General features: G+C 40.9%; 2 protein-coding genes across 2 annotated transcripts; one reads left to right on the top strand and one right to left on the bottom strand.

The window, feature by feature from the left end:
* Positions 1–129: 129 nt before the first annotated feature.
* Mks1 (Meckel syndrome, type 1) lies at positions 130–3,072 on the top strand. Its single transcript, XM_002056823.3, has one exon. The coding sequence runs from the start codon at positions 274–276 to the stop codon at positions 2,248–2,250; it is 1,977 nt and encodes a 658-aa protein (XP_002056859.1). The 5' UTR covers positions 130–273; the 3' UTR covers positions 2,251–3,072.
* A 29-nt stretch (positions 3,073–3,101) lies between these two features.
* Positions 3,102–6,453, bottom strand: Cpr11A (Cuticular protein 11A). The gene is made up of 4 exons (XM_002056822.4): positions 6,343–6,453; positions 4,822–5,033; positions 3,877–4,056; positions 3,102–3,816 (listed from the first exon to the last, which is right to left on the bottom strand). Exons 1-4 carry the CDS (start codon positions 6,352–6,354, stop codon positions 3,480–3,482), a joined length of 741 nt encoding a protein of 246 aa, XP_002056858.1. The 5' UTR covers positions 6,355–6,453; the 3' UTR covers positions 3,102–3,479.
* Positions 6,454–16,812: the final 10,359 nt, after the last annotated feature.

Here is a 16,812-nt window from a genome sequence, read left to right as displayed (position 1 = left end):
GTTACAGCTAAAGCAGGCGCTTTTGCAAGAGCAGCATAAATTAAATTTATTTTCAGCTAAAGCCCAAGCTGCCTCTATAATCAATTTTAAGCAAACTTTGAAATAATCGTGTGCGCGCCACTTGAAAAAATGCCAAATATCTCACACACTTTCAGTATTTTTAGCTGCGGCAATCGATTAATCGACATGTGCTATCGTTGCCATAACGACTAAAAACAAATTGAATTACCAAAAAAAAAAAAACAAACATAATTTTGACAATTCACGTGCAAAATGTACAAAAGCAGCGCACCAAAACGCACGGGCATTTATCGCATCAAAGGCAACATAGCGGACCTGCGGCTCGAGCTGAAGCTGCGGCATGTCAGCGAATGGCTGCCCGTGCCAAAATTCGAATATACGGGCGCCAAACTTAACTACGGCGATCATTATCCGGAGAGTCCGCGCAACGGCGGCTGGTCGGACTGTTTCATCTATGTGCCGTACGAGGATCAATACGGCAATAACTATTATACCTACTACAACTATTACAATCCCGGCAGCGACTATCCGGGCAGCAGCCGCACCAGTCGCACCAGTCGCAGCAGCAGCAGCGGCATCGTTGCCGCCGCCAGTCGCACTTACCCCAGCAGCAGCCATTCGCAGCTGGGCGAGCAGCCGGTGGATGCCGCCTTCAGTGCACTCAATCCGGAGCTGAGCAACGGTTCGACGGCCAGTCTGTACATTGGCTGGCAGCAGAAGCACTTCAGTCGCAGGGAGCTGGAGCGCTACGGCGATGCCAGCCAGTGCAAGACGACGCTGCAGCGTCGCTACCATCGCTGGACGCGGCACATTGTCGAGCTGCAGCGGCGCCATCGGCTGCGCGTGCAGCGCGAGCAGGCGGAGCAGCAGATACGTGTGCGCCGGCGCCGCAAATCGAAGCGAAAATCGGCGCACTCCAAGACGCCGCCGCTCTCCTCGCTGGCCATATCCGAATGCAGCGTGGAGACGCAGCCGTTGCCGCCGCCGGATGATCCTAATTTTGCGGCGCGCACCTGCCTCGTGCATACGCTCATCGATGCGGATTTGCGCGAGCTGCCGCAGGCGGACTGGCCGCCGGAGGCGCAACAACTGCACGACCAGGGCTACCAGCTGATGTTCGTCTATGCGCAACTGCAGCAGGACACGCTGCTGCTGAGCCTGCGCTACCAGCCGGCCGAGGGCCTGCTCTATGTCTATCCGGACTTCAGCACAACCGCCGACGACATGGACTATGTGCTCCAGATCGACAACGATTGCCGCCAGCTGTACGCCTACGGCTTTCATCTGGCTGCCATCGATGCAGGCGCTGCGAACGCTGCGCAGCCGGCGGATCAGCTGCTGGAACAGCTGCCCACGCCGGCCGACTCGCTGCCCGGCTCGGAGGCCAGCGCCGAGCAGCTGGTGAGCTACTATCAAGCGAAACGTAGCGGCGCCTCAGCGCTGCGCCGCCTGCTCCAGTTCCAGCTGCCGCCGAAACGCATGCGACGCGTCACCCTGCTGCTCCAGCTGCACGAGGCGCAGCACTTCGAGTACCCGAACATCCATGTGCGCTACTATGTGAATCCGCCCTCGCATACGCTGCTGGAGCCGGCCAATCCGAACGATCCGTTTCCGTTGCGTGGCGCCACGGCCACCAGCGTGGCGGGCGGCGCCGCCCGGCTAGCGCACTTCTCGCACTGCTGGCAGCTGACGCTGCTCTGCGAGGAATCCCATGAGCCGCACCAGCTGCTGCACATCTACTTCGAGGTGATCAGCGTCGATGGCTGGCAGCGCGAACGCTGCGAGGGCTACGCGCATTTCGCATGCTCGCTGCTGTCGCCGCTGCCCGCCGCCGCGTCCGCCGGCCTGCGGCTGCAGTGCATCCGACCGATGGGCAGCTGGCTGGATGCGCTCAATCGCTACTTCATTGGCGGCCGTTCGCTGTTCGACTTTGTCGGCTACTTTAAGAGTCGATCGCGCGACAATCTGATCCACAACCGGCTCGAGGCGGGCTCGAGGCACATCATGCGCAGCACCGGAACGCTGCTCTTCAGCCTGCAGAAGCTGCAGCAGCGCCACCAGCCGCTCGGCCATCTGCTCGCCCCGGAGGACAGCGATGACGATGACAGTCCTGCGCCCGGCCACAGCGACAAGCCGGCCGTATCCGCAACCCTGCAGGAGGTGCTGGTGGCCTATGTGGAGGCGCGCGAGCGCATCGAGGCGCTGCTCGGCCAGTCCGCGCTGGTCTAGCGAAGCTTTTGGCGCGACTGTACCAGCCCATGAGGCGCCCGAGCAGGGCTCAGCGCAGTTGTATCCGCCAGCTGGATTTGATTTAAGTTTGCCAACAGTATCCACAATTAATTATTACTTATTAATCTTTGCCATTTAAACAGTATTCAGCGAAAGGCCTGCTAGATGCTAGATCCAGGACAGCAGCGACTTTGCTAGATTCGAAAACAATTTAGTTCTTTTTTTTGTACCAAAATAAGCTTGCACACTTGCAGGCACAAGCATAATTTAAGCGCCATCTAAGTAAATCAAAGCATGCTTTTAGGCGATTCTACAATTTACAATGCGAACACATGAATATGCTCCAGGCTGTTAGAATGTACCATAAAAGCTGCACAGCCATGCCGCTTAAGTCTCCATTTAGCATAAGATACTAATTTAATAAGTATATACAAAGCTCATTGCAAACTTACAAGCTACTTTAACAGCAGCTTGTAGACCAAGGCGACCGAGCCTGTACTTTGGCTATACACTAAGATTCCTTTAAGATGTCAACCTGTTACTGTTAACTGTTAAGCAAAACAATGCAGAATAGAAGAGTAAATAGTGACTGGAATATCGCCTAACTAGAAGCTTTGACTTAAGTTTTTCACAAAGCAAATCTAACCTAACTTTTATGTGCAGAACGCAAGCGGACTTAACCTCACTTTGCTGCTGAGCGAGAGAACAAAGGCGACAGAGCAGGTTTAGGTAATATATCTAACAAGAGCTGAACCTTAATGGATGTCTTATTTAGTCACTAGCAAATGTTAAACAATTACATTTTTTTACACTATTTTGTTTTTTTTTTTTAAGATAAACACAAATGGAACTTAGTTTAGCCATTTTATTTACTACTAATATCACTCAGTGTATATACATATATATATTCATATATAGATTCATTGTCATGTTCATTTGTGTCTTGTCTGGGCTTGTCTTTGTGTAAGTGTGTTTGTGTGTGTGTGTGTGTGTGTAGGGGATTATTAGGGTTTCAGGGGATATATTGTATACGCATAACACTAAAAGATGATAAAAAAAAAAAATTTCGCTACTTGTTAATTGCCTGTTGGAGGGTTGCGCTTAAAACTAAATACTTGGGCTTAGGGTCAAAGGGTTTATTTTTGGGGGAGGGGTAGGGGGGTGGTTGCCGGTTGGCAGAACAGGACGGGGCGGGGCGGGGCGGAGCTGGGCTGGGCTGGGCTGGACACCTATGCCGTGGGCAGATACAGACGCGAGGGCGCTGCCGGCGGCTGATAATCGTAGCCATTGACACTGGCGCCGCCAGGTCCATAGGGATTGCCATTGCCAGGTCCGTAGGCATTGTCGGAGCCGGATCCGTAGGCATTGTCGGAGCCGAGGCCATTGCCGTAGGCACTGCCGGGTCCGCTGTAGCTGTAGTCATCGCCGCTCTGGCCGCTGCCGCGCAGCGGGCCGCCCTGTTCGAGATTCAGGCTCTGTTGGAGAAACTGGAAACGGTTCTTGTTGCCCAACAGGCTGCTCGGATCCACGGCGGGCCGCTGACCCGCAGACACCAGCTGCTGAGGTCTGCACAAAGCAATTCATTTATTAATTGAATCTATCTATTAATTTAACTGCTGCACTTACTCGGGTAGATCCAGATCCAGCTCCGTGATGGGATGGTAGCCGAACTCATCGGCCGTGTAGCGGGTCTTGTAGCGCTTGCCATCGGCTCCGGTAAACGAATACGAGCCGCTCACCACAAAGGTCTTGTCGTCCTTCAATTTGCCCACGCTGTTCACCTCAATGCCGTTCTGGGTCTTCAATCTGTAAAAATCAGGTGTGTTATCGATTAATCGTTATCGGAGTGAAGTTGCACAATTTCGTTGTGAAATAATTTCGCATATATACTATATATTTGAATACTATAGATCGATTGGCCAATAAATCCCAACTATTGTTATCGATAAGTCGTTATCGATAGTTTTACAATTGCATTTGGAAATATTTTTGCATATATACTATATATTTGAATACTATAGATCGATTAGCCAATAAATCCCAACGATTGTTATCGATAAATCGATAGTTTTACAATTGCATTTGGAAATATTTTTGCATATATACTATAGATATATAAGTATCATAATTAGTTTCGCCAGTAAATCCCAACTATTTTTAATCGATTAATCGTTATCGGAGTAAAGTATTTGAATTTCATTCAGAAATACTTTTGCATGCTATAGATATAATTGCCAGTTAACTAGATTCGGATTCATTTCGACTTGTTTTCGTTTCGGTGTTCCTGAGTCCGAATCGATTACAAATCGTTTTCACTGCTACGCAATTGAGAAGAGCCTGGTTTCATTCCGAAAATAAATAATTCTTAAGTAATGATAACTCTTTAATATGAATTTGAAGTTACATTCGTAAAATTACTTGAGGCTTGAAAAACAACAACAACAAAAATTGAAACGATGTCGAAATGACAAACAATCTGTTAATGTTCGTGAAGCGCATTTAAATTGTTTCCACTGGCATTTGTTAAAGCTGTTATCGATAATTAATCGACTGACATCGACTGACACTTACTCGAGTTTATATTTTTTGCCGGAATTTATGTTTTGCAGCTTCTCGGTCTTGGCCTTCATCACATCGCCGCTGAACTGCACGGCCGGCTTGTCGTCATCGATGTCCTCGGGCAGGGTATAGATATCGCCGGGATTGTATTTGAACAGGTCCAGATTGCGATCTGTCAGATGCTTGACATCGGCGAGCGCCAGCGCCGCAAAGCACAAAACCAGCTAAGCGAGCGAGCGAGCGAGCGAGACAGGTATAGAGGGCGAGAGAGAAGAAGAAGATTATGCGATTAGTTTGATTGGATGATTTGTGTGTTCACGTTTTGCGTGCGAGCTTAAATGACGCTGTCACTTAACAGCCACAAAGAAGAAGAAGACGAAGGCGAAGACGAAAAAAAAAAAACGGCATATGGAAATGTGTGCCATGTTATTTGTTTTTTTTTTTTTTTTGTATTTTTATTTATTTTATTTAAACGATCGCTGCATAAATCACGGGCTTGTGCTCTGTGCCAAGTGTCAAACGCGTGTTGTTTTATGCATTTAATGTTTTAATTCATATATTTTTTGCTGTTATTGTCACTGCAACAAAAACAACAGCTACAACGACAGGCGTTTAAAATCGCAGCAATTAATCACAGCGGCAGCGTGCGCGCGCGTTTTGCTAGCGTTTTCTTAGCGTCTTTGTCGCTGTCGCCTTGGCTGCCGACGCTTTGTCTCGCGCGTTTCGTTCAGCTTTGCTGCTGCTGCTGTTCTTGTTGTTGTTGTTGTTGTTGTTGTTGCTAATGGGCTTTGATTTATTTGATCTGCGCTTAAACCGTTTTAATGTTTAACCTCCGCTCTCTTTGGCTCTCTTGCTGTTAATGTGTTCTTATCTCATTCTGGTTAACAGTAGCAGAGCGCGTCAGCTTCTGGAATGTGTGTGAGAGAGCGAGAGAGCAGCGCCTGGAAGCAGGAGCTAAGCCGGGCGCTGGCAAAGTGCAGAGAAAAAAAACCAAAAAAAAAAACAAAAAGCCAAAGTTCGATTTTAAGATTGAAGAGGAAATACGCAACTGGCTGGCCATGTTAATATTAGCGAGCCGGCAAAAATACCAAAAAAAAAAAAATAAAGCCAGAATTAAAAAATACAAAGAATTTAATCTTGTTTAAAGTTGGCTTTCAATCAAATTCGTTTTTAATAAAAGAAATTCAAAGCTTGCCTTTACAAAAAGGATCTTGTAATTTCATGCTGATGATGATATGGCCACACCGTTTTTTTAGAGTTTTCTTTTTGTGCCTTTAAGAAAAATGGTCACACTTGCTCACACATTCGTTCACTTTTGCGGTTTTATTGTCTAGGCGATGGCACGATAAAAAAAAATGTTTACAACTCCAGGATTTAGGTTTTATGTTTTAGAACGTGCCGTTTATTTATTTGATTTGATTAAATAGATTCGTATTTAAACACTTATCACTCGAAATTCGCTTGGTTCTATTAATATTTATTTATTTATTTACTTATTTATTTATTGTCTTTTGCATTTTACAATCAACTTACAAAACTCTTCATGTTTGTTGTGGCAAAATATGGGTATCCCAAGTCGAACGGCAAGTTGAAACTGTGAGAATCGCAGCGAGAGGTGCGTTGTGCACAGGTTCTAACAAATAAATACAAACGCTGCCACTTCTTGTTTCCTTATATATGGTCTTTTGATAAGCTCACAGCGACGCTGCCGGCGTCGCAGCGTGTATCGCGCGCACGCAAAAAAAAACAAAAACGAAATATAAAAAAAAGAAGACATATAAAAAAAAAAAGAGAAATAGAAAAAAAAAAGAAGACCCAACCGAACCGGACAACGAACCGCAACAGCACCCAGCCCGATGCGGACATGGCGAGAACGTCGCCCGTTGTCAACGCGTTGCGTATTGCCATACCCTGTAATGATAATTGTCAAACAGGCTATACGAACTCGGAGTTCTCTAGACTCTCAAAGCTAAAAACAAAACCTATTTACAATCTACAATCTCACTTTCTTAAGAACTCAACGATATGCTATACTTATGATCTATGAGTACTTAGAGTCTAGGCAAGCTAGGACAACCAAGCTTGGCATGTGAGCTCCTGTTCAGGTAGATCACATATATGTTTTAGTTTAGCAGGCAGAAAATATATCACTTTCCATATAACTAACTATGGGAACTCAGAGTTTAGCCGAGCTAGAGACAATAGATTTGCATAATTTGAACATATTTGGGTTTGTATCGCAGAAACAAACTGAAATGAATCAGATGAACCCGGCAGGTAAGAATATGGAACTATCAATACTATAAGAATTCGCTCACATATTCCAAAACCGGTTCAGATCGCGAGTAAAGAAAATCTCTTGTAAGATCCATAAAAAGGCAAAGAAATAAGGCTTAAATCGAGCCCAAGCTGTGTGCTGGCGCAGGCGCTGTTTTGCAGGGTATTCCCCTAGTCGAGCACTGTTTTCTTTGGCGACACACACACACACACACAGACAGCTTGTTTTGGGTTGCTGGGTTGCTGGGGCAGCCTCCAGCTAGCGATCACTTTGAGCCGATAATCCGCCAAGATGTAACTGTTTTTGGGCCGAACTGTGGCTCATTGTAGGGCCATAGAAATCTCGTTTGCTGCCCAGATAGATCTATATCTATATATATATATGCAGGTGTGTGTGTGTGTGCGTAGAAAACAACAAATTAGAAAACCGCCATCATCAAATTAGCATACGCGTTTAGGTTTAATGATTTTTATTGACTGTGTGCGTCTCTCACACACACACACACACACACACACACACACACACACACATATATATATATATATATACATACTATATATATTCATTTTTTATAAGGCGTACAATATTTTTATTTTTTATTTAATTATTTTTTTTTTTTTTTTTTTTTTTTTTTTTTTTACTTTTATTGGAAAACATGCATGGAAGCGCTAATATATGCGTGACGATCCGCGTTGTTCGATTTGGGTGTCCATTTCAAATACCTGTTTCAGAACTGAAGAGTTTCAAAGTGGCTCCCCTCGGCGCCCCTCCCCTCCCCTAACCCCCCCCCCCCCCTCCATAGAGATGCGACCGCTCTTCCTGAATTTGATAACATGCCGAGCTAATCGAATTACGTCCACGAACTGAATGGCTGGAAAGAACGCCAACGCATGGGCCATGTTTTAGGCCCAGTTTGTTTTTTTTTTTTTTTTTGACAAATGGGCCACAGGTTTTTGGTCGTAGCTTGAAGCTCTTCAGTGCTCGGTGTGCGGCAGCTAGTTGTTGATATTATTTGGCAGTCGGTTCGTTATGTTAATGCATGTCTCGGTTAACCTTCGCTTAATTAGTCGTTCCGTTTTGGGCTCTTATCACATTTATCAAGCGCCGCTCATTGCCTGTTCGGATCGATCTGCGCCTCATTTCGGATGCAGATCTCAGCCGGGCAATGTTTTTGCGTAGCTGTTCAATTTTTGAAGCGAATCTTCATATTTCTTCATTTACGATATGCTCGAAAATATTGTCGATAATCAATATCTTTTTCTAGCTGTCTGTTTACTGGCGCGCTGTTGCCGAATTTCAGCACGGCAAGTTGCCGCTGTTGCCGGATTTCACTCATGAAAATACCAAAACATTTTGGACTGCTTTCTATAGTCAACGATTGATGCCAGTTGGGGCAAAAGCATTTTTCCATTCCTTTCATTTTGCGCTGTTGCCAGATTTCATAAGCAACGGTAAGAGTTTACTGGCGCGCTGTTGCCGATTTTCAGCATGTAAATTACGCTCTGATTTGGATTTTCGTATCTGAAAATGTTTGAAAAAAGCCGAGTAGCACACTTCTTTAAAGTATTTAATAGCCAAATTGCGCTGTTGCCAGTTTTCACATAGAAAGATTGATATTCTTTCATTGAGCAGCGCTGTTACCAAATTTCCTCAATTAAAAAACAGCACAGCTTGGCTACAAAGTGTCACAGCTGTTGCCAAATCTCGATGCCAGAGATTAACAACTGTGCGCTGTTGCCAATTTTCAATGTACAATTCGTAACAGTACTTAGACTTAAAGAAAAAATAAAAAACCGAATCCGACCGGATGCGCAGCTTATAAATGGAAATCATTAATGTTGATTTGAATGTTTCGTTAATGCCTAATAACCCAAAGCGAATGCCGTGTTTGACATTCATATTTTTGTGTTAACTGCAAACGAATCTCTTTCAGTTTTTGGTCAGGTTTTGACACAAGATGCTGGCACGGCCCGATGTTCTCTGTCTGACAAATGATTTTTGCTGGTAATTTTCGAATTAATGAAAACGTTAAGCGTTTTCAGCAGCTTGTCAGCCCGATCAAGATTTGTTCATATTCGATCCATTCGTTGCGGTTCTGCGCGCTCTTCATGATCTTCAGCTCGATCAAGATGATGGCTTTTGCCTTGGCACAACAGTCACAAAAAAAAAAATAAATAAATAAAAACAAAATTATAGAAGATGAACAAAACTTAAAGACTACACAACTTGGCGCCCCAAAACTACATGAACGAACGCCCGAAACAAATTTATTGGACACGCCCCACTGACAGTTGCGGAGTGATGTCTTCTTCAGATCTTAAAAGCGCGGCATCGAAACGAGTTTTGGGAAACTCAAAGAAAACGTATAAATATATAATAATAATAAATATAAATAAAAACTGCTTCATACCGAATCATTCTTATGTCTGTCAGCTACACACAATCTCCTCATTAAAAAGATATAGACTCTTTATTGAAACTGATTTATGGAACCAGCCAAGGACTCTCCCATGGTAAACATAAATAAGTCATATCAGATAGCTTCAGGTCTCGGCCTAGCAAATAAAGATTCTTTATGCTTCTTGAGAAGAAGAGGTCTTTTAGAGTCTTGCCCTGGCCTTAGCATCCAACTGATTTCTGGAACTAGCTTGTGTTCTTTTTCCAGACGAAAGAAAGTAGATTAACTCCTAGATACAGATAATTATCTAATTGCTGCAAACAGTTCATCTTAAAACTCTCTTGTCTCTATATAGATAAAGCGTTTGCTGAACAAAACTGAGAGCTGGCTCAAAACTGAAACTTCTTCTTACTATTCCAGGAACTTTTACGACCTATTCCAGAAACTTTTTCTTACTATTCCAGGAACTTTTTTCTCACTATTCCAGAAACTTTTTTTTAACGATTCCAAGAACTTATGCATACTATTCCAGGCACTTTTACGAATAATTCCAGAAACTTTTTCTTTCTTTTTCAAGAACTTTTTCTTACTATTCCAGGAACTTTTTTCTAAATATTTCATGAACTTTTGCATAGTACTCCAGGATCTTTTTTCTTACTATTCCAGGAAATTTTGTTAACGATCTTTTTCATACTATTCCAGAACCTTTTTCCCACATTTCCAAGAACTTTATCTTACTAATCCAGAAATCCAGAAATCCATGCTATTCCAGGAACTTGCTCTTGTTATTCCAGGTTCTTCTTACTCTTCCAGTAACTTTTTCTAACTACTTAAGGAACTTTTTCTTACTCTTCCAGGCATTTTTTCGCTCTTATCAGGAACATATTCTTTCTTCGGCTTGCCAAAGATTGTTCTTCGATTCTACGCATCAATAAATTCCGCCCCCAAATAAAAGTCAATTTTCAAAAGTTGATTTCTGAGAGTGACTCACTCAGACTCCACAAAATAGTCCACATAAAAAGTCTCAGTTATGTTTGGCAACAAAAAACAAAAAAAAAAATGCAAATATCGATAGATTATCGATAACATAACAATTATTGCTCTGTTTTCAGTCAATTTGCATTGTTAATTCGCAGGGCGACAGCGAAAAGAAAGTGTTTCGTATTTCCTCCTAATTCCTTAAGCAAATTCACAGAGCTTCCAAAGAAACGACAACAACATCGACAACAACTGCTTCAACGACTTGTTACGCATCGTCTTTGAAATGCGCCGAATTCGAAGTTTGTTTTTTTTATTTTGCCCATTTTTGATTTTTTTTTTTTTGTTTTTGGGTATTTGTTTTTTGTTATTGTTTGTCGTTGGATAATAAAGAAGGCAATTAAAACGCGCGGATCGATAAATTAGCAATTATGAAGAAACACAGAAACGAGATTTCCAAGAAGCACAAAACATCCATTTCAGATTCAAAGTTCTCGGTCCACTCGTTCGGGCCATATGTAAAACTATGTAAAGTTTAAGGCGTGGATGATTTGTGGCATGGAATCATGCGCTAAATTTGTAAGCCATGACTAACTAGCAACTAGCTGAAATCATAAATTATAACTAATTAAAGATTAACTCGTTCTTAAATGCTATAGCAAAAGCTGTTTGCTATGTCACGCAGCCAGCAGGGTTGCATTTCGTATTTTGGCGAAATAAAGCAAAAGAGGCAAATGAGAGAAGACGAGTGAAAGAGACAGATAGAGAGAGAGAGAGATAGGGAGTGGGAGAGGAAGAGCTGATTATGTAATATATTAATATACCTTATACTTCAGAACAGAACAATAGAGAAAGCGAGAGAGAGAGATAGAGGGAGACGACAAAAACCTTTCTAATATATCTCCTAACTTCACCAGCTTTCGCCCTGTTTATCATAAGAAGAAAGAAGCTAGGCAACTGTTATGTTTCTTTCATCAAATGATTAATAGAGAGAGAGAGAGAGAAAGAGAGAATGAGTTAGTTTCATAGCTGCCTATTCGGTGGGTCTCTGTTTGACAACATTGTTATGCATTTCTATACCTAAATACTCACTAACTAACTTACTTCGCTTCTCTCTGCAGTCTTAAAGAACACATTGAGTATTACAGCGCATAAATCTGTTCACTTTTCAAGAGCTTCTTTTAAAAATCTCGTGACATAAAACGAGCGATTACCAGGCCCTAACTTCTTTTACTCAGCTTCTCTCTTACAATGTAAGTTAAATTTACTTCAAAAATTGAATTCAAAAACGTAGCTTAAATGTGGTAACAACTATTTTTTGCTGGCCCCCAATCAAATGCGTTCTGATATAATATTTAGCATAAGCCAATTAATGCAGTCAACTTCTCTTCTTTTTTTTTTTTTGCTTCTCTCTTAGCCATAAACATGTTAGCCGAACCCATTAGCTGCTCCATTTGATAACATTTGATTCTACCAAAACCGGACTTCCGTTCGAGCTTTAATTAAATAGCATTAATATTTAATGGCATTTTTTTGATTTCATATTTATATATTCAAATATAAAAATCAAGAACTCTAAATAAATAAGGCTAAACACGTTTCAAGTACATAAAATATCTCGGACTCAGCTTCAGCCTCAGACCTGAGCTCGGAGTCCGGCTCCCGTTCGATCTATGTAGCGCCGGGCCAGATCCCGGCCTTAGATCTGGCTTTAGCTGTCAGATTTGGAGCATTTTGTTGCTTATTAATTTAAATGATTATAATTGATATTTTATGGCATTTGCATGCCATGTGCCGTCGCCTTTTTTTTTTATTCATTTTTATTCTTTTCCTATTCATAATTCCAGACCGCGAGATCCAGGCAGATGAAATTTGATAGCTGGATAGCTGGTTCGTGTTGTTGTTCGCTTTTGTCAAGCCCGGCTTCGGGCCATAAATAATTTTTAACTGGCCATATCATTTGTATACCCGTCCCAATAGCGCCCCAAAGGGGTATATGCCACGCCCAGAGCCCCAAGAACTTCGATAGAAATAAATACGCATTAAGTCAATGCAGTTTGGCTTGACATTCGATAGAGGTGAACTTTATATTAGATAATGCCTAATTGACGGCAATGTTGAACCAGCTTAAAGAGCGGTCGCCGGTTCAAAGTTTGTTTTTATTGAGTCTTAAGTTGAAACATGTTCGAGCTATGCCTGTGTTTCGATCCGTTTCACTATGGCTAACTCTTTATCTCTCTTTCTCTTTATCACTCTCTCTCTTTTCTTTAGTTTTTCTCTCTGTTTTCCTCGCTCTGTGTATCTCTCTCTCTCTCTCTCTCTCTCTCTATCTCACTCTGCGAGACTCTCTATTTACTTCTCTCTCTCTCTCTCTCTCTCTCTCTCTATCTATCTCCCCCTCCTCTCTCTCTCTCTCTCTCTATCTCTATTTCTCTCTCTCTCTCTAAATAGTATTATTAAAAGAGAATTCAACATATTACTTCTATGATATATTACTGGTGCAGGTATATTTGAGTCAGTCTATTTGCCAAAGTCCAATTGGAGCTTAAGGAAATACACTGGACAGCGCCAATTAGAACGGCGAGTAGAGTGAAAAAAGAACACACACACACACACACACACACACACATACACGCAGAGGGAGAGCCATTAACGAATTTGGCAACAGCGAGATTGGAAATCGAATTCGAATTCATGAATCCGTGAATCCGTGAGTCCGTGAATCCGAGTCCGAACTGGAATCAGGTTTTGTTTGTATTGGTTCTGGTTCTGGTTCTGGTTCTGGTTCTCCACAGTGGTCTTTGACCGGTTATGCATATTCAAAATTTCAGTCATTTTTTGTTGTTGTTGTTGTTTTTTTTGTTTTTGTTTTTGGGCTCCTTTTTATGGCGGTTTTTATGTACGCCGTGTGTTTTCTACATCAATTTTTTTATTTTGATTTTGTTTTTAGTTTTTGTTGTCGCCGTTTTTTTTTTTTTTTTTGTTTTTTGCATATATTTATAATGGCTTACAAATAAATAACCAAAGTCGAAATTTGCATAAGCTAAATAGAAAGCTAAACACGTTTTGCTTTTACCCGAAACGTAAAGTTTTCTTGTTTTTTTTTTTTCGCCAGCTTGTTTATAGTATTTTAATTTTTATTTTATTTTTTATTTATCTTTTTATGTGTGTGATTTTTTTTCTTTTTTTTTTTTTTTTGATTATATTTTGGGTAGGTGGATGTGCGAGGCGCATGTTCTTGCGGCTCTCGGTCTTTCGAATTTGGCCATAATTTAGTTATTGGCGGAACCAGTTCATAAAGCGATTACCCGGCAATGATCGGTTCATCAATGATCTCAACTGCGTCCCAATTGGGGCGTGCCAGGGCGGCAGCTTGACAACAACCAATTTGTCTTCCCATTTCAAGATGATCGTCAATTCAAATAAATGTACGATCAAAATGAATATGGCCTATGAAAAAAGCCTAAGCAAAAGGGAAATCGACTCATATATACCCTGCACTCTAAAAACGGCTTGTCTAGCATATAACATATAACATAGAACATATAACATATAACATATAACATATAACATATAACATATAACATATAACATATAACATATAACATATAACATATAACAATATAACATATAACATATACATATAACATATAACATATAACATATAACATATAACATATAACATATAACATATAACATATAACATATAACATATAACATATAACATATAACATATAACATATAACATATAACATATAACATATAACATATAACATATAACATATAACATATAACATATAACATATAACATATAACATATAACATATAACATATAACATATAACATATAACATATAACATATAACATATAACATATAACATATAACATATAACATATAACATATAACATATAACATATAACATATAACATATAACATATAACATATAACATATAACATATAACATATAACATATAACATATAACATATAACATATAACATATAACATATAACATATAACATATAACATATAACATATAACATATAACATATAACATATAACATATAACATATAACATATAACATATAACATATAACATATAACATATAACATATAACATATAACATATAACATATAACATATAACATATAACATATAACATATAACATATAACATATAACATATAACATATAACATATAACATATAACATATAACATATAACATATAACATATAACATATAAAATATAACATATAACATATAACATATAACATATAACATATAACATATAACATATGATATCAACTTTTTTATACTCTCTACTTTTGCCAATTGTGTCATAAAGACGCAAAAAAAAAGGCTAGAGAAACGCTATAAAACTAATCGTTATGTTTGTGTGTTTCTGGCTGTTTTAATTTTTAATTATAATTTGAATACTAATTATATTAAAAAGAGACAAGAAAAGGCACAAGACTCTGGCATAAACCATCATAAATCCATGTTATGGCGATTGTTCCTGCACAAAGTCCGTTCACAGCGCGCTCTAGAATGTTGAGAAATATTGCAAATAATACCATATTCGGGCACAACTCGGCCGTGCGAGCATTTGACGAGTTATTTATTAAATATTAGTTAAATTTATTTCACTTTTCCGCAACACTGAAAACCCCCTACCAAGCTCCCTCCCTACAATTTTGACCAAAGCAAGTTTCTGCGGCTCGTTAAGTTTTGTGTGTGTGTGCGTGTGTGTGTGTGTGTGTGTGTGAGACGCTTCTAAAAATAGCTGCTTTAGAGTTTCAGCCTTTTAAATAAAATACAAGTCACAAGATGCAATAAAAATTAACAGCTAAGACTTTAATTTAACTACTCAATAAACTTGTTTGCCAGCCAAAATTAAATTGTTTAAATGCTTTCAATCAAAACTCCATCAAACGTTCATTAACATAATAAATGCTTAACAGTCGTATGTTAAACACAAAATTGCACTATGTTAAGCGTGCAGCTGTTAAGTGCACACACACAATCAAAACCAGCTTGTGCTTTCCATGCTTTCCATGCTTCCAGTTATTGCTCAATTTACTCCACACACTCGCAACTGCCGCAACTTCAGCTAGTTTGTTATGCTTTTAACGGCGAGCAGCGCCCTTGTGTAAAAAGCAAACGCTCACAAATCACACATGGCTCAATCAATGGAAAACGCCGAAGACACTTGCTCCACTTCCAAAGGGGTTTACAGTGCCAGACAGCGCGACTCCAAGCGCGCACACATACACACATGGGCAGCAGCTCGGACACACACACACACATGCGCACAACAGTGTACGCTGTCATTGAGAGCAGCAGCAGGCGCGTGCGCCGTTGACAACAGCAATAACAGCATCCCTCCCCCACACCCCTTGGCTTGATGCTTACAGTTAGTTAGGCAGACATGCGCTCATATAAATTAGCTCGGCAACCGCGTGCGCGTGTGCGTCGCATGCGCAGCTTCCAGTCAATTGTTATTTTGGTTTTTGCATTTGCTTTTACACATAAATTAGGCTGCTCTCGCTCTCATTTACATATGCATGTGTGCGAGTGTGTTTGTGTGTCACATGCGCAGCTTACACACAATTGCTTGTTATTTTTCGGGTTTTTGTTTTGGTTTTTTTTCGGTTGTTGTTGTTGTTCTGCTCTTGCTATCGTGTTTACACGTGCCGCAATTAAAAACAGCGCTTTGCTCTTTGCATTCGCACTCTCTCGCTCTCGCTCGCGATCTCTCTCTTATTGCAGGCCACATTATCGAAGTTTTGTTGTTCTTTGCGCTCTGTCATAATTTGCAGCAGCACGAATAATCGCACACACAAATTAGGTTCATTAGGGTGCGGCTGGTGGTACAGTGCGCGACAAAAGTAAACGGCTGCATTAGCATGCTAGGCGTGCAAATACCCTGTATTGTGTTGTGTGACAAATGCATCAGTTATATTTACATATATTTATCTCAGCTCTAGCTGTTATATTTCCCTGTTATTTAACTACAGTTTTATTTCAATATACTTTCGCAGCTCCGCTTTAGTCAGGCGACTTATTGCCGCCACTGTATGTTGTGTCATGTCATGGAATATGGTCAAAACAAGTTTGGCCATTAAAAGCAACACATTCGACTAGCCAGATACATAGTTAGATAGATAGATACATACCTAGTTGGATCGATTGGAAACACTTTATCTTCCAGCTCATGAGTAATACATCATTCGGCCAGCTTCGCGTGTGTGTGTGTGTGTGCGTGTGCGCTTACTATCATGAGGCACTATAATGGGATATTTCCGGCTGCTGCTTAGGCGCAGCAATTAAAAGATTGACAGCTGCTCTGG

This window comes from Drosophila virilis, chromosome X (genome assembly GCF_030788295.1).
Source record: "Drosophila virilis strain 15010-1051.87 chromosome X, Dvir_AGI_RSII-ME, whole genome shotgun sequence".
Classification (NCBI taxonomy): domain Eukaryota; kingdom Metazoa; phylum Arthropoda; class Insecta; order Diptera; family Drosophilidae; genus Drosophila; species Drosophila virilis.
The sequence above is the reverse complement of the archived record's forward strand: the minus strand, read 5'-3'. Positions and strand labels throughout refer to the sequence as shown.